We start from the raw sequence: 22,123 nt of genomic DNA on the forward strand, positions 1-22,123 counted from the left end.
TATGACAAAGGTATAGAAATATTTTACGAGACCAATTAGATCAACACCGATTATTGTATTTGATTCAAGGGCTAACTCTTGATCTTCATTGTTGACTACTTTATATATGACAATAGTAAGACATTAGTATACTACCAGCTACTTCCAGGTCTTACATTTTGTGATTGGCAGTAACAAATATTCTATGAATTATAGATGAAGAATAAAAATTTGAGTATGATAGATAATTAAAAAAAAATATGTTTACAAATAAATAAATAAATAAATAAATAATCTAAAGATATATTTGTCTTTTCACAAAAAAGATTTGGTCTTTTTTTTAAATATTATAAAATTAGTTTTATTAAATAATTTTAATATCAAAGATCTTTTTTAATAATTAAATATTTCTAACAGTTCTTTATAATAATTTTTTCTATAACATTTCATAATTTAAAAGAAAAAAATAGCTTTTGTTACTTTTTAAATGGACTCTTAGTCTAATCATTTTAGTTTAGTAATTCAATAATATATTTTATCTCATATTCTTAAATATTATTGGCTAATTAATAACAAAAATAATAAATTCTGATAATATTATAGTAATCTTTATTTTTAATCCATATAAATTGATTTATATTTGTAGACGAGAATGTTAGTTGTCAAAAGTCAAAATAAAGATACAGAGTAATTTTAATTTAAAGTACATTTATAGCATGTTTTTCTATAATTTAAATTAGGTTTAATTATTCTGTTAGTTTCTATAATTTTACCAAATTTGTAATTAGGTTTTTATATTTTTTTTTCTTTTCAGTTGGGTCTTTAGATTATTTTTAAAATTGACAGAATATTTTTCCAAAAAACATGTGATCAAAGATCTAATTAGATTTTTAATTATAAATATTTTTAATTTGTAGAGAAATATTTAGTTAATTCTAACATTTTTTACACTAAGAAAGATTTAATTACAAAATAAAAGAAAAAAATATAAAGACCTAATTGAAAATTTGGTGAAACTATAAGGACCAACAGAATAATTAAATCTTTAAATTATAAGAGTAAACTATCATTTCTACCCATGAAAGTCCTAAATGATGACAAATCTACTCATGAAAAAAAAAGAAAATTACAATTATACCCATGAAACATAGGTTCCGTATAACGAAATTATCCAAACACTAAAAAATCAACTAAAAACTCCAAATTACCTTATCTCCACCACTATTATCATCATCTCTTCTCTCTTTCTCTTTCTCTCTCTCTCTCTCTCTCTCTCTCAATATTTTCAGCGAGCCCTAGTTGCCGCTGTCGAAGCCAGCCTCGCCATCGTCAAACTACTGTGCTACCGGGGAGCTGGAGAGAGAGAGAGAGAGAGAGAGAGAGAGAGAGAGAGAGAGAGAGAGAGAGAGAGAGAGAGAGAGAGAGAGAGAGAGAGAGAGAGAGAGAGAGAGAGAGAGAGAGAGAGAGAGAGAGAGAGAGAGAGAGAGCGCACAACAGAGCTCGTCATCGGGAAGAGGGGTAATGCTGGGGAAGGTCATCGTCGAGCAGCACGCTGCCGTCAGAGTCGTTCCTTGCTGGCACCGCTTTTGGTTCCGGCTTAAGCACCCTGCTGGAGCTTGTCGCCGTTACCGTTGTAGTTTTTGGAAAATTGCCGCCGAAGTGCCTTTGTTCTAGTCTAGGTCCTTTCCTTTAACTTGCCTCATTTCCGCTTTTTCTCTGCTACTATTTCATTTATGCAACTTTGTTTTCGTTCTGTTCTGTTTCAACCGCCACAACTGTGATTATTTCAATGCTGTTGCTATGGTATTAGTCGGAGTTGTTGCCACTACCTCGATCTAAATTTTGCGCTCTTTCGATCTATTCTGTTCCAACCTTTCTCACTTTTAATTTGGTACTCCGAGTTCAGTCTCTTGGGACCAAGTTGTGAGTAGGTTTTATATTTATAATTGTTTGACTATGCATATATAATTATTTTTATATATGGTACTTTGAACTTATAATTATACTTACAAAGATTACTATCAAAGGATTTTAAATTAGCTTGAATAATCAATTTATTAGAACTAAATATTATCCTTGTTAAGCTCGTTTTAATCTGCACGAGATTGTATACTTTTATGAGACTATATGCATGTTTGATAAAGCTTTATATTATTTTAAAATATTTGATTTTACTCGAATATGTATTTTTGAAGCATTGAAGTATTTGTTGGTATTTAATTATTTTGAAATTGTGAAATATGTTTGAATTGCCTTAAGATTGAAAAAATACGATCGAAAAGAATTTAGATAAGAAATTATTATTTGATTTGATTTGACATCCTATATGTTTGAAAGACCAAGAATTAGTTATATTTGAAATGATATGTTTTGAATTAGTTTGGGATGCTCGTATTAGAAAACCGTAGTTATCGGTGTAAGACCCTACCATACAGAGTCTTATGCTTAAGTCATAATTCAGAGATGGCAAGGTATTACGACATCTAAAATAAAAATTTAGTACGTATAGTAGTATGAATGATTGATTATAACTAGGAGCCTTTGTAGAAAAAGGGGTAAACAAAAATCGCAACTCAAAAGCGCAACACTCCGATCGATAATGTAACGAACAAGGATAAACCAACACGAGATTATATATATACAAAGGAGTGTCAAAAACAGGAATACCAAGACTCAAGATCCGGCTGCGAAGATAACCGGTCCAAGCATAGCAATATATACATATGATAAAAATAAGGAAAACCCCAAAGGAAACCCAAAGGGACACAAATACAGAAACCTATTCTCCAAAATCTCCCATAAGAGGAGTCATCACAGTTTGTATTATTTAATGGAGATAAAAATATCTAAGCAAAATATATAAACCAAAACATAGTCCCGAGAACAAAGGATCTTTGCAAAGTCTAGAAGTCTCCAGCATGCCTCAGCGGGAAACCTCACGTCCTGCATCTGAAAACCACAAAATCCGCATGGGTGAGAACCAGAGGTCCCAAGCATGGTAACAGCTTCCACATATATAATACATAATAATAGAGGAAAGCCGAAGGCAATCCTAGAACTTCCTCCAGATAATATCAAAGCTTATAAACAAGCTAAACCATATAATGACATCTAACTAAAGATTCTTCAGTCTAGCTAATACTTCCCTTTCCAGTTCCTTCAAACCTCCCAACCACCAGTGGAGTATAATATAGCAAACACAGTTATATCAAACAAGGAATATACAAATAGGAGCAGTTAAGGCATTTAGACAATTAACAAGTAATATACAGTCAAATAGGCAATCTCAAACAATTCATATAGTATGCATATGATGAATGCCTGTCCCTAGTGGCTGATGATATCATCTTGTCGGTTATAGAGCCAACCCGACAAGTCCTGGTCGCTAACCATTGGACTGTCCCTCTGTCACGCATCCCCAACTCGAGTTATACTCGTTATAAACTTGATCATAATCATGATCTATATCCATCACCCTCACTGGTGAATATTTACGGGGGCGAGCTCATCCGGGTCTTTCACAGTGCCCGGCCACACTTACGACATAGGGTCAACAGAGTATCAAGTCTCAACCTGGAGCACGTGGTGGCTAGCCACTGCTACTACCCAGGGAAACTCGTATCTCAGATAGTGGAAGTGCAAATCTCAATTATCAATAATTCAGCATATACATGCATGAATTCTCATCCATGGATCAACATCCATATCAGCCATCCGGCTCACGGTTCAGTCCAGAACCAGCCAATATTCATATCATACACAGCCATTCCGACTCACGGTTAAATCCATAACCAGCCACCCGGCTCACAGTTAAATCCATAACCAGCCGTTTCATTAACAATTACAGCCTTTCGGCCCATGGCATAACAAGCACTTCCACCACCATCCTCCGCATCTCACATAATCATCTTTGATCCTCATTGATCATTCATTTTTCCCTTGCTTCACTCGCAAGTTACCTCATTCACTAGCCCCTTTTTAACAGGTAGGCATGTCATAATGATTTAAGACATAAATGGTGAGATCAGAGGCTTAGAAGTATGAGATTTGGCTTTTAAAACTCAAAAATCAACTTTGGGATGAAAACAGGGCCACGCGTACGCGCACTCCACGCGCACGCGTGGATGGCCTCAAAAACTCATCGACGCGTAAACGTCATGCACGCTAACGCGTGGATTGAAAACTAGCAAATCGACGCGCACGCGTCAACCACGCGTACGCGTGGGTGTTCTCGTGCCCCAGGCACAACACTGGCACAGTTCTGGCATAACTCTCTGGAAAATGGCTGGGCATTGGGTGCAGCACAATCGGCGCGCCCGCGCACACCACGCGCACGCGTGGATGGCGCTTTCTGGAAGATCGGCGCGTACGCGCCAAGTGCGCCTACGCGCAAGGGGTTATTCTGCTAAAATTTTTCTAAGTTAAAAGCTGCAGAATTCACAGATTTAAACCCCAATCTTCCAACGGACATAACTTCCTCATTTTAAATCGTTTTTCACCCGTTCTTCGAACGGCATGGACATCCCGGATTCAATTTCATTTTTAAACAGATTTGTCACAAAATAGAGATCCGTAGTCCAAGTTATGTCCCGTCAAAGTATGCCCAAAAATCATATTTTTCATACAAAACCACAAAGTGTCATTTTCAAAACAAGCCATTTCCAACTCATTTCAAAATCAATCAAAACATGCCAATTTCATCCCTTTTCTTTGAAATCCATCAAAATATATCAAATTCAACATCAAGCCTCCTCAACTTACACATTGACACTTTACCACAAATTACCAAAATCACTATCTCATCATTTTAACCCACTTCACCCAAGTGGCTCAAACCCAAACACATTGACATATCATATACTCTTCCTCATGCCAATTCTCAACAACACCAATTCCAATAAATCATCATTGTACACAATTAATATCATACTCACCATCAACATGGTTCAACCCACAATTCAACCATAACCAATCAACAAGCATATATTACAACATGCATATTTCTCATACATCATACCATCAAGGCATCATTAATCATCATCACATATATGACCACATCATATATATCAACTATTCAACAACACCAACAATTCAATGCCTATCTTAGGGCCTCTAGCCTAAGTATTTCCTACCACATTACATATTAGATACGGAAAACCGAAACCATACCTTAGCCGATTTCCCAAGCTCAATCGGAGCACTTCCAAACCACTTATCCACAAGCTCTCAAGGCCTCAAAACCTCCAAGAAAAGATTTTTCACCACCAAACCCTCTCCAAGCTTTTCAAAATCACCAATCAAGCTCCAATATTCACACATACACAACCTAAGCCACAATCATCATACCTATACACAATATTTCAATACCCAAACATCATAGAACAACAAATCACACTAGGGTTGAGAATCTTACCACACCCAAGGTCCAAGGAGACAAGATTAACCTTCTCCTTCAAGAGTGTTGGGTCCTATAACATCAAAGAGCCCAAAATCTCAATATTTTTGCTCATAAAACTCGAAAATAAGGCTGGAATTTCGAAGAGAAAAACGTAGCTTACCTCAAGATTAATTGTATGGGTTTTGTAGAGCTCTCCGCGGTGAACGCGTGGCCGCAAACGGAGCGGCAATCGGAGCTCTAGATCAAAAGTTATGGTGGTTTGAAGATCAAGTGAGAGAAAGAACTTGAGAGAGTGTTCTTCCTCCCCTTTCTTCAATTTCAGCGTGTTTTTTGAGTGTTGTGAGGAGAGAGAGTGATGAAAACTAGGATTTTGGTTTAGTTATGTTGGGCCAAGGGCCCACTTTGGGTCCGGTTTGGCCCGTTCGGTCCAATCTTGGTCCGAATTCTATGAAATTGGTACCAAAATTCTCGTCTCAATCTCCTCTATCACATTTAGCCATAAAAATTACATTTTAGGCTTTCTAGAATAAATTCTAATTTATGGGTTAATTAACCGTTAATTAACCGGGTTTTACAATCGGCAGTTATGACGTTAACCTAGATGCATCTGGCTCAGTCCTCAACTAGCAGGGGCGTTGCTAGCCGAACGTGTAGGCTACACATTGGATCTGTTACTCCGTACGGACACACGAGAAGAAATGGCTACCCATAGAGGTGGAGTCGCTCAAGTGTAGACTTTTGATTTGATTTTTGTATGAGAACTCCCTTATTGATTCACTTATTTGTATAAATTACTATTTTCTGAATAAAATATATTTTGGATAATATGGTTTATATGGTCTCATGTGGATTATAGATGTATTGTCTGATCACTGAGTTACAAAACTCATTCCGTTTTCCAAAAAAATATTTTCAGGAACAAATACTCGAATAGGAGACTTATATGCTCCATATGTCACAGGTAGGATCTAATCATATTGATTTATTCTATGTTTTTGTTAAAATAATGTGTAGCTTTTCATTCCAGTATTTGTAAATTTATTTAAAATATTTGTAACATTCTTATTCAACTTATATTTGAATTTGTTAGGCTTGCTAGGGATAATTTTTCTGGCCAGTCATGCCTTATTTTGGGCCGTAATAGAGTGATATCAGAGCTTAGGTTTAATTTGTGTAATATGGAGCAAATATCTTATGGTAAGATCATAATTGTATAAATAGAAGTGCGTCTATTTGTACAAATTATGGTACTATCAGAGGCCTATAGGAATGTCATCCTTGTCCTCTATGTTATTGTTGTCTTATGATTATTATGATCATGCGTCCTCTGTCGCTTCTTGCTACTCCTATCATTTTTTTCTACCCAATCTTCGGTTATTCTTTGGTAGATTTTCTTGAACGTATTTTTGCAATAACTTCAGTTTAGGCTCTGGTTCGCAATTTATCTTATAACCAATTCTAATCTTCCTTGCTTTTGTGAATATATGCTTTAATCTTTTTCGTCGTTGTATTCTCTATGATTCCTGATGTCAAGATTTCATGTATTATTTAAAAGATTCAAACGGTGTTTGCTATAAATTACTGACGGAGAGAAATCGTCGGTTAGAAATTTTCACAAAATAATTCCGTTGAAGTATAGTTCCAAACCAATAATTAATCCTCAATCAAAGTTTAATTTTATTTATCACAATGCAAACCAATAATAACTGAGAGTATTTAAACCTTGGGTCGTCTCTCAAAGAAATTGCAGGGAAGTATGCATGCTATTGGTTATGAGAATTTTTGGGGTTTTTAATATGATGAACAAGAAATTTAAATTTCAAGAAAATAAAGAAGCAAATAATAAATAAATACCAAAAGCAATTAAACTAAGGCAATTAAAGACACCAACTAAGAAAAGTCTTGGCAAGGGTTGAGAGTTGAAATTCCTATCCTCATTATCATCCTCAAATGTGATGGTAAGTGTCTATTGCTCTCACTTAGTTATCCTCTAACAATTGAAGGAAAGTCAAGTGAGTACAATTAACTCTAATTCAAGTCCTAGTCAATTCCTAGTAACAAACTAACTAGCAACCTTCAATTACCAATCAACACTAGATTTTGATAATTCAAGAGTCTTCAAGTTACCAACCCAAGCAAAGAATACAAAATTTTACTCTAAAATTAAAAGAGACATTTTATCAAATACTTAATATACATAAAAGAAAAATAATATAAATTGCAATAATGATAAAAATCTATAACTATCAATTGCAAGGAAATAATAACAATCACTCAAATAAACATCAAGGAATATAAAATATCAAAATTGCATTAAAGAAATTCCAAATTAACAAAGGTTCATTAACATAAAGAGTATCAAAATAGAGTAACAATAAAAGAAAACTATAAGAACTATGAGGCTAGAACAAGGAATTGTACATGAAACTAAACTAAAGCAAGAATCGAATTCTAAAGTAAGAAGAAATCTAAATCTAAAATCCTAATTCCTAGAGAGAAAGGAGAGAGCCTCTCTCTATAGAAATTTCACTCAAAACATGCTAAAAACTAACTAAAATTGATTGTGTGTGTTCTTGGAAGATTTTCCCCTTGAAAGAGCTTCTATTCAGCTTATGAGCATCCAAAATTGGGCCAAAAGGCCCCCAAATCGCGGGTCACGTGACTTTTTAATGAAGTCACGCGCCCAAACTTGTGCTTACGCACAGGATTGTGTACGTATGCATACTTGCTGAATTTTGTCTTGTGCGTACGCATAGAAGGTTGTCCGTATGCACACTTCAGTGTGTGTCTCTTCTTTGTTTCTTCTTGTGTTCTCCCATTTTGCATACTTTCCTTCCACTTTTTTCAAGTCATTTTTGCCTAATTGACCTGAAATCATTTAACAAAATATATCACGACATTGAATGGAATAAAAGTAGAATTAAATTGATTAAATTAAGCACAAAATAGCATGTTTTCACACTTATGTGCAATTTAAAGAGAAAAACACAAAAGTATGCTATTCAAGTGTATAAATATAAATTTTTGTGATGAAATCCACTAAATTCAAGATAAAAATTATCATCAAATATCGACTCATCAATTACTATCTAATTTCTTTATAGAATTGCATTTGAATTTAGAAATTACATGGATTTTCTTAGCTGCTGATCGAGATGCTTTGTTCTGAATTTGATAAGCGATATTGAAATTTTTCTTCTTATGTTGATAATCTTTGAAGTTATAACATAATTTTAAGAGTAAAGTATCGTTTTTATCCCCAACGTTTGGGGTAAGTCTCAAAGTTGTCCCAAACATTTAAATCGTCCTATTTAAGTCCCTAACATTTCAAAATTGACTCAATGTTGTCCTGCCGTTAGGGATCTGTTAACAGAATTGACGGCGGGATAAAATTGAAACGATTTTGAAACGTTAGGGACTTAAATAGGACGAAAATGTTGGGGATAAAAACGATACATAAAAATAAATTTTAATTTTATCCTTCAATAATATCAATTTTTTACGGTACATAGTTATTTAATTATTTTTTAATCGCCTCTAAGTAAATTTTACTTAATCACATTGCTTTTTTCTAAATAAATTTATTTTTTTTAATTTTACACTTAAAAAAATAAATTATAAAAAATTTTAAGAGTAAAATTATAAAAAAATAAATTTATTTAGAATCAAAGTAATGTGATTATGTATAATTTACTTAGATGTGATTAAGAAATAATTGAATAACTATAGTAAAAGATTGATATTAGTGAAGGATAAAATTAAAATTTATTTCTATGTATTATTTTTGTCCCCAACGTTTTCGTCTTATTTAAGTCCGTTACATTTTAAAATCGTCTCAATTTTGTCCGCCGTCAATTCTGTTAACAGATCCCTAATGGCAAAACAACATTGAGTCAATTTTAAAACGTTAGGGACTGAAATAGGATGATTTAAATATTAGGGACAACTTTGGGACTTACCTCAAACGTTGGAAACAAAAATGATACTTTACTCTAATTTTAATTTGCTTTTGATTCTTTCAAATTAATAATTTTGAAAACTGTTATTCAATTGTTCAAGGAGAACTATGTGATGAACATATGAATGAAGTGTTATTCTTGTTTGCTGGATTGGAATTATGATTTTTTCTGTTTAAGTGTGGCAAATTTTTTTGAATGATCTATTAGTTGAATTGAATATCTTTTCCGATTTAAAAGTTTGGTTGAGTTTTTCTAGTTTAATAATCTGTCCTGTTTTGGTTTTGTTTGTTGAACATGGCTTTTCTTTAGTGAAATTATTCTGATTATTCAGGTGAGATTTAGATTGTGAATGCTTGTTTTTTGTTGGTGATTAGAGGATAAATTTTGCTTTTAACTAAGATCTGAAACCTAAGAATTTTCTTAACTCTTACTTTTCTGAAAACTTTTCTATTCTCAACTATTATTCTTATTCCCGGAGATTTAGAGAGATTGATTTTCTTGATTTGTAGTGCCTTTATGATATTAGAATTATAAATCTTAAAGATTGGAAATAATTGCTAGCAATTTCTGATAAAAAAAGACTAAATATCTAATTTCTTAAAGCTAAATAAATTTCTTATGAGTTTTTTTTCTTATACATTCAACTAATTATTATAAATCACATTTTCCTATTATATACCCTTAATAACTCTAGTTTTAAAATTATTTAATTTTTCAATGAGACCTAATGTTTCATGATTTACATTTGATTGGATTCATAGAATAAAATAGTATAAGTGAAATTATGTACTTATTTGAGCTTATACCTTGAATTAAATTTTTTACTAGGATTAAAAAGATATTATTTATTTTAATATGATAATATAGGATTTTTGTGAACTTTGTTGCTTCTTATTTATGAACGGGAACTAATATTAAAATAACTTGAGATTTTATTAGAATAATCACAATATATAAAGACTATTATGGTAAGTTTTTAAGTAAGTTAGGATTTCATTATTAGAAGATTGGTTGTTTAAAATGTCTATGCTTTTGTAACAAAGTTGTTGCTATTTTATTATCAGTATTATTCAGTATTTATATATTACAACTTTTTTATAAATACAATTTTCTATTTTCTCTTATGATACTTGATATTGTTGCTGAATCATTTATCTCTAGCCATTGGAATAGGTTGTTGCTTATGAGTTGTTGTTGTTGTTGTTCGAGTCTTGCATGCTGATTGATATCATTATTGTTTGTAATAAGAGAATTCTTACTCATTGATATAGTTAAAATTCAATTTTCTAGTTGATAGTTACTCAGTAGTGTTTTGTCAAGTTTTTTAGTTTTTTTTTTTTTGTCTTATTGTTATTATTATTTTGTCTCTTTCATAATTGGTATGCCTTTTCAATTCAGTAGGATTGAAATGAATCCTGCATGATGTTTAAAGTACTTTTGATTAAAAAAAAAATTATATATATATATATATATATATATATATATATATATATAATGATATTATGTTTTTTAAAAAAGACAAGGATTTTAGAGAAATATTTTTAAAATTTAGATTCAGTACACACATAGATATATATAAATATATAATTTGAGTTTGTTTTTAGATCACGAACTTTAAGTTCAGTTAATTAATTATGAAGATGAATTTTTTTTATGTTTTATCTTTACAAAAAAATATAATTTCATACTAATTTTTTGAAATTCTTTTACTACGCGCTTGAAATATGTTAGAAGCAAATTCACAATTGGAGATTTAGATCCAAAAAAATAATTAAATAAAATAAAATAAAAAATAAAAATAATTATTATAACTGATCTTAGTTTGTTAATTGTCAGTACTTCAAATTTTAGTTTTATTGTTATCATTGTTTTATATGTGAAATTATTTGTAACTTTATACTAAGTCTAACTGCATTATTATAGAAAATCATTTGATTGTATTTTACTATAATGATAAGAATGAGTTAAATGTATATATAAATTTTGACTTAAAGGATAACAAAGAGATTAATTACATTTCTTGTCATGTTTTACATAATCTATCTACTATTTTGAGTTAGGAGATATCAAATTTTATATTAACATAATTATTTAATGTCCAAAGTCATGATAATAATATCAAAGGTACTTAGTTAAAGATTTCTATAAAAAGAGAAAGGAAGCATACTAATTTTTGTGACAGTTGTTATTTTTTATTTTCATGATTGTTAAGTTGTCTATTTCAAAATGTGTTGTTGTATTTTTAATTTATGTTTTGCTTTGCTTTTTTCGTTGTTGATTGTCTTTTTTCTTATACATATCCTTGCTTGATTATGCACCTAGGTATTCTCCAAAGTTATTGAGGAAAAACCTTTGTCCCTAATCGTTATTAATCTCCAATTCATCAATCTTGCATCTTTTGATTCAACTTGAATTTGTGTGACGTGATAACATTTATGCTTTTATTATTTCTTTTAAAATGTTCGTCTCATATCTTTTTCCTTGGGAATGTGAAATGATTCTCTTAGTTTTATCCATTGTTGATGGATGTCCTATTTAATTTTATTTTTAATTATTTTTTAAATCTTTGTGAACATTGTCGTTGACTTTAGTGGCCATCTCTTGTGAGTTTTGTACTTCTTTTATTCATTTTGAACTTGTTTCGACCTAATACTCCATCTTTTCTTTTATTGCTTCTATTGAAGTTTTTTTTATTCAGATTTTTTTGTTAAAATGTGATTTGACTTTCTTTTTGGCATATTTCGTAGTTTTTATACATCCTTATTTAATTGCGATCCTACACATTCTTCTGAATTCTTGTGAACCTCATCTGTGACTTTTTCTTCTCTTCCTAAGCTTTGTATTCTTTTGAGTAAACTCGAGATTGTATTGGTTAACATGTAATTCCTAGATATAGCAAGCGATACGTTAGTTTTTAAGACGCGGTTCATGGATCCGGAAGGTGAAGCTTGTAAGTGTGCGACGTCAAAAGAAGATTACGAAGTAGGAGTGTTCTGAGGAAGATGTTAAGGAGATTTTGATACAAGTTGAAAGGTTAGTCCTGATGTTTGACGTTCAGATGCTCTTTGGGAGTGATGAACGAAGTGAAAAGCGCTATATGTGTTAGTCTTATCAAGGGAACAAGAGAGTGTAAATGTTAACCACATCTTTTTAACATAAACCTATCTTGTAACCTTTGCATCACATTATACTTCTTTCTCATGTTTAGTAAAAGACTAAAATTATGTAACCTTTTTACAAATTATATCAATTTTTCGAGGCTGAAAATTTTTGTAAGGGGAGTAGAATGTAACGTCCTGAGCTTTTTTTTTTATAACATTTTACATTTGATTTCTTTTATTATTACCCTACTCTCTAATTTTATCAAAAATTTTTACATTACCCTTGTTCCCTTTCCCAAACCTAACCCTAATTATATCCATACTAACCCTCTCCTAACACACACACATGGTTGAGAATAAAAGAAAGAAAAAGGGAGAGGAAAAATGGAGAAGGAAAAGAAAGGAAGAAGAGATGAGAAGGAGGATGACGCTAGTGAGGGCTACGCAGCCGTTGCTGTCGTCATCATGGCTGCGCGTGGAGAACCGTCGCCGTTGTTGAGGGAAGCCCGAGCAGAGAGGTGCGATGAATAGAGGAGGGAGATTCCGTCGTCATCATTGCCGAAGCCAGAGTCAGAGCCGTCAAAGGTAGCCTTGCCATCATCAAACTACTGTGCCGTCGGAGAGCCTGAGAGAGAGAAAGAGAGAGAGACTTCATGAAAGGGGAAGGAGAACATGACAGAGCTCGTCATCGGGAAGAGGTAACGATGGTGTGTACTGTCGCTGCTGCTGCCGTTACTGGAGAAGGTCACCATCGAGCAGCGTGCCGCATTTATAATTGCTTCGAGTTTAGTCTCTTCGGTCCCTTAGGACTAAGTTGTGAGTAGACTTTACATTTATAATTGTTTGGCTTTACATCTATAATTATTTTGATATACGGTGCTTTGAATTTAGAATTATAATTACAAATATTATTATCAAAGGATTTTAAATTAGCTTGAATAATCGATTTATTAGAAGTAAATATTTATCCTTGTTAAGCTCATTTTAATGAGCACATGAGACTATATATTTTTATGAGACTATATGCATGTTTGATAAAGCTTTATATTATTTTAAAATATTTGATTTTACTTAATATGTATTTTTAAAACATTGAAGTATTTGTTGGTACTCACTTCTTTTGAAATTGGAAAATCTGTTTGAATTGCTTTAAGATTGAGAAAATATGATTGAAAAGGATTTGGATGAGAAAATATTATTTGATTTCATTTGATACCTTACATGTTTGAAAAATTGAAGAATTTGTTATATTTGAAATTATATGTTTTGAATGGGTTTGGGAGGTTCGTATTAGAAAATTATAGTTAACGACGGTTATGACATTAACCTAGATACATCTGGCTCAGACCTTAGCTAATAGGGAGTGCTGCTAGCCTAACGTGTAGACCACACGTTGGATCTGTTATTCTATACAAACATTCAAGAGGAAATGGCTACCCATAGATGTGGAGCCACCCAAGTGTGGACTTTTGATTTGATTTCTGTATGAGAACTCCCTTATTAATTCACTTATTTGTATAAATTACTATTTTCTAAATAAAATATATTTTGGATAATATGGTTTATATGGTCTCATGTGGATTATAGATGTATTGTCCGGTCACTGAATTGCAAAACTTATTCCGTTATAAAAAGAGATATTTTCAAGAATGATTACTCTAATAGGAGACTTCTATTCAAGAATAATTACCTGTAATGAGTACTTAGTCCTTGTCGAGTTCCTAGGCGTTATATGTTCCATATGTTACCGGCCGGATCCAATCATATTGATTTATTCTATGTTTTTGTTAAAATAACGTGTAACTATTCATTCTAGTATCCCCCAATCCGACAGGCCAAGGACTAATCCGTCGCGGATCGGAGCTCCATTTAAGAGTTTGCAGCTGGCCAATGGGTTGCTGCATGCACAAGGCGGAATTCGAACCCCCAACACTTGCTTAAGCGGATGAGTGAGCTGACTACTCGACCAACCCAAGTTGGTTTAGTATTTGTAAATTTATTAAAAATGTTTGTAATTTTTTTATTCAAATTATATTCGAATTTGTAGGCTTGCTAGGGGATAATTTTTCTAGCCAATCATGACTCATTTTTTGTCGTGACAAGCTCGTTGGAAAAGATTAAAAAAAGATGAGATAATGCAACGATGGTGGTGGTAAAGAGAAAGAGACAGTAATGCAGTAGTGATACTTCAAAATATGTGAGCTATAAGTAGTAATTAGAATTGGCCATGTCTATGAAGATTAGGGTGATGGACTAGTAGTTGCTGAAAAAGGAGATAGATTGATGTTGAAGATTTAAAGATAAGGAATGATGGTAGTAATGATAAAGAAAAAGGTAATTTGAGATTTTTAAATAATTTTTTAATGTTTGAATAATTTTGTTATACGGAATCTATTTTAATTTTCTTTTTCATAAATAAATTTGTCGACATTTAAAACTTTTGTTAAATAAAAATAGTAATTTACTCTAATTATAAATGGAAGTGAAATTGGTACAATGACCTACAAAATGAGCTTTGTACATTCTCTGTTTCATCCCCAGTCCCTATTTTGGAGTATTCCACCAAAATTAAAACCATATCTAAATTTTTCCACCAAGTTTTCTCCCTTCAGTCTACTGTAAGTAAAGGACAAGGAAAGAAAACCTTCATTCTAGAAATCTTTTTCAAAATGACATTGAACAAAGCATCAATCTTAGTCGAGGAAACCTTCAAGTAGTAGGTTTCTATGAAATATTAAAAACACCATCTGTTTACAATAAAGCAAATCCTATACATTCAACACTCTTTGAAACTCACTGGTGAAATCATCCAGATCAGCACCAGTTCTTTCTTCCATCCCTAATCTGGCAAGCTCCGAATTCAGCTCCGTCAACCTTTTCTGTAGTTTCGCCCCCTTATCCGGTAATCTAGAAATCATCGCCTGCATGGTTTATTCGTTAAGAATAAAATCAGTTTTCCTGGGAAAGCAAGATAGTAGCCAATCCATTAAGAAATAAGAGAAAAGCATACCGTATTTGACAGAGTTTGAGAGAGCCGCTTAATTCTATCTTTGATTTCCGACTCTGTCATTTTACCATCGCTGCTAGGGGAAAAACCCTTTTTGCTTCGATCTAAATCCTTGGGTTTAAAGGCAAACTCAGCTCTGGTTAAGGAGGAAAAAGGTTGTGTAGGTCATATCAGTTATACGGTTATACCCTGAAAACATGCTTTTAAGTTTTAACATCTAAAATGACAAATCATTACCCATCAGCCATTCGGTCATTTGAAGAAGACGATACTGAAGTACCAATATATCTAGTCCCTTGATTCCTCCTACAACCATTGTATCAACGCAATTTTAGGTTTGAGGATATAATTGATAAACAAAATATAATAAGGTAAAGCCCAAAACCTTTGTAATAAGTAATAACAAACTATTAAAATGTTACATTTGCAAGCATGCACGTCATGTATAATCATATCCCCAAAAGCATTACCTCGTCATATCATCATCTTCAGGAGCAGCTTGAACTGGTCCTGTTTTGGAAAAGAGTAAACTATGGTGGCTAACTCCTGCTATACCTTGACTTCTCAGGAATTCTATATGTGCTTTAAAAGTGTCATTCCTACACAAAAAGAGCCAATACCCTTTTAACGGCAAATCAGGCCGGTTAAAATAAAAAGAACTCAAATTGTTAAAGCACCAAAAATATGGCACAAATGGGAAACCTTATTGAACAAGGCAGTGTGTATGCATTGTGCAAAGATCCAAAGGAACACTAATTGAAACAAACATTTCAAAGATATATAGAGTCATTACACTGTATGTTGACCATCATGCTCCTCATCCAATTGTCGTTGGGTAACAGATACATCAAACCCCTCTTTTGGAAGGCTGAAAAGCTCCCTAAGATCCTGTATGGGATGAATGGAAGATTACTAAAACAAATCACAACTTTCAAAGAGAGAAAAAAAAAGTATCTCTCACTGAAAGTAACATTTTCCACAAAAGGTGTACCTGCTGACTAAAGTAGCGAGTTTGTTCTTTTTGTTCAGTAGCAGTTCTGAATAATCCTCCTTTATATACCTAAAGTCATGCAAATTAAGTCTCAGAAGACCGTCAATGTGTTAAATAATAACATGTTTCTGACAATATAGTTCAGTAGAAACTGAATACTTTCTTTTTTCAGAATCATTACATTGAAAATATACAAAAATAACAGAAAGGGGAAAAATTACCTGCTTCCTATAGATCTTTTCTTCAACAGTTCCACATGTCATCAGTCTATAAACAAGAACATCTTTCTTTTGACCAATACGATATGCACGGTCAACACTTTGGTTATCCGTACTGTTAGAAACACATAATAATCAGACTTCTGAGTACCTTGCTGGGTCACTTAAGGATGGCCAAGTAGCAAATTAAAAGAAAACAGCATTTCTGATCAGCATGGAAAAAACTATTGTAGGTATCAAGGGGAAGGAAGTCTCTCAAGACCCTACCTTGGGTTCCAAGCAGGATCAACAACAATAACACGATCTGCTCTTGTGAGTGTGAGTCCTAAACCACCTACTTGAGATGTCAACAGAAATATAGGGGCACTTGCACCTGCTTGGAATTCCTGAAATCACAACAGTTAGAACTCGAGTGATAGAATATCAATTTAACCATTCAAAAAGCACTTACATTAACAATCCTTAATCTGTCACAGGCTTTTGTTGTTCCATCAATCCGTAGAAAGTCATAACCTTTGGATGCTAGGCATTCCTATATAACAAGTAGAAACATTTAAATCAAGTGTTTTACAAACAAGCAGAGAATTATAATGGCAATGCAAGCAATTCAACAAGAAACTTCCAACATCCCACTACAAATGACCCCAGAGTTGTTGCAACTTGCAAAACTTTGAAAGTCCATTGGAAAGACAATGTACACATTTCAAGTAGTGACAATTCACTGACATGCAAGAAAGGTTCGAGCGAATGTGGGCTTTGCAATAGTTCAAAAACAAAAATGGTAATAACCACCAATAGAGGAAATAAGTCTGAACCAACCTGAATAATGTTAAGCATTTTGCGAGTCTGAGAAAAGATAAGGACACTATGCCCTTCTGGGATCAGATTATCCTACAGCAGAGAACAAGAACTTGAATACAACACAAACTCACTTAGGTAGACAATTAGCATTTAAATTGAATGACATCACCACTTACCAATAATGACATGATGAAAGAAATTTTGCATGATACATCATGACCATGCTCATTTTTGAACCTATCTGTGTCTGTAACATCTGCTATGTGCATCGCCAATTTTTCAGCAACATTAACTTCTTCTGGCTTTAGCATTGAGTCCATCCCTTCCAATACATCCTCAGCTGCCCGCTTTGTCAACAGAAGTGGATGATCACATATTTTCTTCAAAATCTGTTCCATTTCAAGAATTCAAAAGATAACTAGAAAGCCATAGCCACATAAGATTAAATGGCTTTAAAGTAGAAGAACACGGCCAAGAAAGGCAATCGTATAAATATTATAACAAAATAATTTACCGTAAGGGCAGCAAGTGGCGAGCCATCAAATGCTGAGAGAACAATCTCACTCTTCAAAAATGCTTCATAAAGATGTCGCTGATGTGATAAAAATCAAACAAGGTTATTAAACAAGTTAAGAGCAATAAAACGAAGAACAAAGAATTATATATCTAACCTGAATACTAGTCAATCGAAGCCAAACAATAATCTCTTCTTTCTTGGAAAGTTTTGCAGTTGTTTTGTCATCATCTTGATTGAAAACCTCACTCTTCAAACGTCGCAAAAAGTAAGGTTGAATACGATCTCTTAAGTCCTATTGATAAAGGAGCATAAAATTTGTCATTCATTGATGATAAGAGGATAGGAGACTGCATGCAACAAGGTGAATTGTCTAGCAGGGAACTCAACACAGAATGGTCTATATTTCCTTCCATCAGAAAAAATGACTTAAAAACAACTAAAACTAAAGAAATGCTACAAGCTCAAGTTGACCATTGTGTCATAACTGTAGAAATCACCAGCAGTGCATATTTTACATACTTTCAGCTGCAATAAACTTGCAAACAATATTCAAGGTCACCTAAATTAGATTTTGGAAATGTAGACAGCACCGCCAGCAGCGCATAGAAAAATATGTTTTTGCATGCTTTTCGCAGCTTTAAATTTGCAAACCCATATTCCAGGTCATGTAAATTAGAATATGGGCTACAACATACAAAAACGCATTACCTTTGCTATAGCAGATCCCACACGCTTATCTCTGTCCGTAGCATGTTTGTCATTTCCACGAAGTATGGGTACTTCAAATTTTTCTTTGAACCTGCGAAATTTTATTTAGCTTAAAACTAGTACTATGAGAAAGGTCAACTAAATGAAGAACATAACTGAGAATGGTTATTACCATTTATTGTCACCAAGTAACTCAGGGCAGCAGAAATTGAACAAAGCCCACAACTCCTGTTGGGAAGTTTTTTAAGAAGAAAATCGTTTAACATCATAGCATAATCTGGATTCCATATTCATATCATATACACAAACAGAGAACTAATTATGAATAAAACAAAGTAATTTTCATCAAGATACCTTAAGATTATTTTGCAATGGTGTGCCACTAATGATAATGCGGTGGCTACATGGTATCTCAAGCAAACTTTTAGCTCTCTGTGTGCTTGGGTTCTTTATAAGGTGCCCCTGAAGTTAAGATTTAAGGATGTTTGACAAAAAGGATAAATAAACCATTTTCATAATCTGTGTGCAACATAAATATCACACTAAATGGAAACATAAACTGGGTTTTACAATAATAATAATAATAATAATAATAATAATAATAATAATAATAATAATAATAATAATAATGCCACAAGCACCTCATCAAGGATCATATAATCCCATGTGGCACCATCTTCATTGTCCTCATCATCAAAATGATAACTCCCTCGCAAGGACTTAGAATTGTTGCGGACAATATCATACGTTGTTAGAAGAACACCTTTATCCTGAAAGGAGAAAGGATTGAGATTCAACACTGAACTAAATTTATACAAGTACATTCTGAAATAAATTGGCAACCGCCGCCAGCTACCAGCTGACCACAAAAAGCCTCCATTCCAAGTCTTCAGCTGACTTGTATAACCTCCTATCTTTTTTAAGGGTTAAGCGAGAACACAACATCAAGATATTTCATTTCTCACTTTAATTTAAATTAAGAATAACACAAAAAAGAATTAGAACCTGAAGTATGTACTGAAGTTCATATTCTCTGGCTTTTGTATTAGTTCCAAAATATCTGCAGAAAAGCACAAGGTCATGATGGTTCTTTGTATGGAAAAAGGGTTTAACTTATAATATTAGATAAATTATTCAACCAAATAAGTCAGGAAGCCTCACTCTCTCGTCTTTTCAGAAAGACCAACAGCGGATAATTCCTTGATCCAATGGGGCAACAAGGTTTTTGGGGCCACAATCAATGCCCTTTTAATAATTCGAGAATGAAAGAGTCCAGCAAGATAGCCACACATCTGTAAGAAGCAAACGTTGGTAAATTACATGCCAGAGTACCAGCTATAGCAAAATATAAAAGGTATGCATCATCATGCTCTTAATTTCCTTACCTGCATTGTTTTCCCCAAACCCATGTCATCTCCCAAGATTCCACCTTTACCCAAACAATGCAAAGACCAGAGCCACTTCAATCCATCCCTCTGATGTGGATACAACATTTTCGCAATTTTAGAGGGCAACTTAAAAGTATATTTGGGGCCTGGCAGAGTGATGGAGCCATCACCCTTTGGCTCAAAATTAACCAATTCTTCAACAGAATCATCTGAGTCATCATCTTGCACATACTCAATTCCACCATCACCACCAGCAAACTTGGCAGGAGACTCATCATCTTCCACATACTCAATTCCGGCATCACCAACAGCATACTTGGCACCCTGTGACTGGTCGTTACTCGGATCCTGCTGTGGAGAGAATGAAGACCCCGCACTCCCGAACTCTACGACCTCATCATCCTCATAAGTTTCCTTTCCTCTAAACAAAGCTGAAGAACCCTCAATCGGTTTCACCTGCTTCGTCTCTCGCTTCCTCTCAACTGACAGCAACTCGAACTTTGAATTCAACTCATTCAAAATATCCCTAATGTCGTTCTTACCGACACTCTCGTCAATCTGGATCACGTTTTTGGGTGCCGGAAGTGGCGAATCAAGCTCGATGAGCTCATCGAACCTGGATTCATCAACCGCTGCCTCCTTATCACAATCGTCTGAAGTCGCAACTTTGCAGAGGCGGCGACGACCCTGCAACTTCAGCTTGGTCTTCTTCTCGTCATCTGGAACTCCGCATAAAAAAGAACGAACATATGAAAATGATGAGGAACTTTGATGAAAATGATTGTGGTTATTGTAGAGCACTTACTACGCGTTGTCCCCAATGAAGCCTGTGAAATTTCCTTCGGAGAAGAGCGCGGAGGTTTGACCTCGATGGAAGAGGGTTTCTCCTCCGAGTCAGGCCCTAATAATGGAAGTTAGGTCAAGCTGGTGTATCGAGAGAGAGAGAGAGAGAGAGAGAGAGAGAGAGAAATAGAAGATACCGATAGGAGAATCGAAGTCGGTGATAGCAGAGAATCGGGGAATAGTATGATCATCTGATTGAATGGGAGTTTCATCGTGCTCCTTCTCCTCTGCGGGAAATGGAAAATGGTGAGAGGCAACAGAGAGAGAGAGAGAGAGAGAGAGAGAGAGAGAGAGAAAGAGAGAGTACCGGAGGCAGAGGGAGAGGGAGAGGGAGAGGGTTTGGATTTAGGATGAGCGGAGAGGTCTTGAAGGAAGCGATAATGAGAGTCGTTAAGGCTCATTGGCTTCTTGTGGGTTCTGCTAACGCTCCTTTCCATTTCTCTCTTCTAGAGTTCTAGTCTTCTTTCAAAACTGAAGGCTCTTGCTTTCAACTCTTGTGTGCTTATATACCATCAATGCCAGTGTCATTCCCTTCTTTCCCGCTGTGTTTCGTTTATTTTGAATTTGTCATTAACGTTCGGAATCCATATCCAATGCTTATTTACATACCAATTCCGCTAGCGAGGAATATAAAGGACGTGCACAATAGATTTTAAATTTGACTTAATATAAAGAAGAAATTTTTTTTAAGTTATTTAAATAAAAAATTCAAACAATTATTTTAAAAAATTAAACATTTTAATCTTAATTTATCAATAGAATTCAATCAAACATCCTCTTTTTTCCAAACCGTTTATCCTTATCAATCATCCCACTTTTTCGACGTTAGAAGCTCTCTTATCGGTCATCATCGTCCACTCTTTAGTCTCCTCCTCCATCACCGTCGTAGGATCATCATCAGACAAACTATTTACGTAATTATTAAAATAATTATCCGACCATTTAGTAAAATGACCATTCAACATTTGTTAATTGTATATACTTAAAATAAATCGAACAAAATACCATCCAATTAAGAATTAAAATAACCATCTACATATCTAGTGAATCGAATATCCAACACATTTACGTGGGTGAAGATGGGACATTACAAAACGGTTCAACCAAATCAGACTCCATTTACATGCATGTGAGCGGTGATGCACATATAAAAATGCAGCGGCATCTGTCCTTTTATGTTGATCGGATCTGTTACGAATGGTGACGTTGGGAT

General features: G+C 33.9%; 1 protein-coding gene and 1 long non-coding RNA gene across 2 annotated transcripts; both read right to left on the minus strand.

Annotated features, from left to right (window-relative positions):
- Nucleotides 1-5,238: 5,238 nt before the first annotated feature.
- Nucleotides 5,239-5,694, minus strand: LOC130968284 (uncharacterized). Its single transcript, XR_009081574.1, has 3 exons — nucleotides 5,538-5,694; nucleotides 5,393-5,447; nucleotides 5,239-5,325 (listed from the first exon to the last, which is right to left on the minus strand). It is a non-coding gene; the product is annotated as an uncharacterized LOC130968284 (long non-coding RNA).
- Nucleotides 5,695-15,086: 9,392 nt separating this feature from the next.
- LOC130965628 (protein CHROMATIN REMODELING 24) lies at nucleotides 15,087-21,456 on the minus strand. The gene is made up of 23 exons (XM_057890395.1): nucleotides 21,218-21,456; nucleotides 21,048-21,137; nucleotides 20,873-20,968; nucleotides 20,065-20,786; nucleotides 19,841-19,971; nucleotides 19,685-19,739; nucleotides 19,321-19,449; nucleotides 19,034-19,141; nucleotides 18,852-18,907; nucleotides 18,680-18,770; nucleotides 18,126-18,263; nucleotides 17,969-18,046; nucleotides 17,631-17,843; nucleotides 17,473-17,544; nucleotides 17,105-17,185; nucleotides 16,921-17,039; nucleotides 16,657-16,768; nucleotides 16,436-16,504; nucleotides 16,238-16,332; nucleotides 15,915-16,043; nucleotides 15,682-15,750; nucleotides 15,448-15,580; nucleotides 15,087-15,358 (listed from the first exon to the last, which is right to left on the minus strand). Exons 1-23 carry the CDS (start codon nucleotides 21,345-21,347, stop codon nucleotides 15,206-15,208), a joined length of 3,069 nt encoding a protein of 1,022 aa, XP_057746378.1. The 5' UTR covers nucleotides 21,348-21,456; the 3' UTR covers nucleotides 15,087-15,205.
- Nucleotides 21,457-22,123: the final 667 nt, after the last annotated feature.

The sequence above is a fragment of the Arachis stenosperma genome, chromosome 3 (assembly GCF_014773155.1).
Source record: "Arachis stenosperma cultivar V10309 chromosome 3, arast.V10309.gnm1.PFL2, whole genome shotgun sequence".
Lineage (NCBI taxonomy): Eukaryota > Viridiplantae > Streptophyta > Magnoliopsida > Fabales > Fabaceae > Arachis > Arachis stenosperma.

Excerpts from the sequence above, each read along its gene's own strand:
- LOC130965628 (XM_057890395.1), bottom strand. The coding sequence starts at position 21,347 with ATGGAAAGGAGCGTTAGCAGAACCCACAAGAAGCCAATGAGCCTTAAC. Across the intron at positions 21,138-21,217 it reads TCCCTCTCCCTCTGCCTCCG|AGGAGAAGGAGCACGATGAA; the intron begins GTACTCTCTCTT and ends CATTTCCCGCAG. Across the intron at positions 16,044-16,237 it reads CATGATGGTCAACATACAGT|GAATGACACTTTTAAAGCAC; the intron begins GTAATGACTCTA and ends CTTTTTGTGTAG.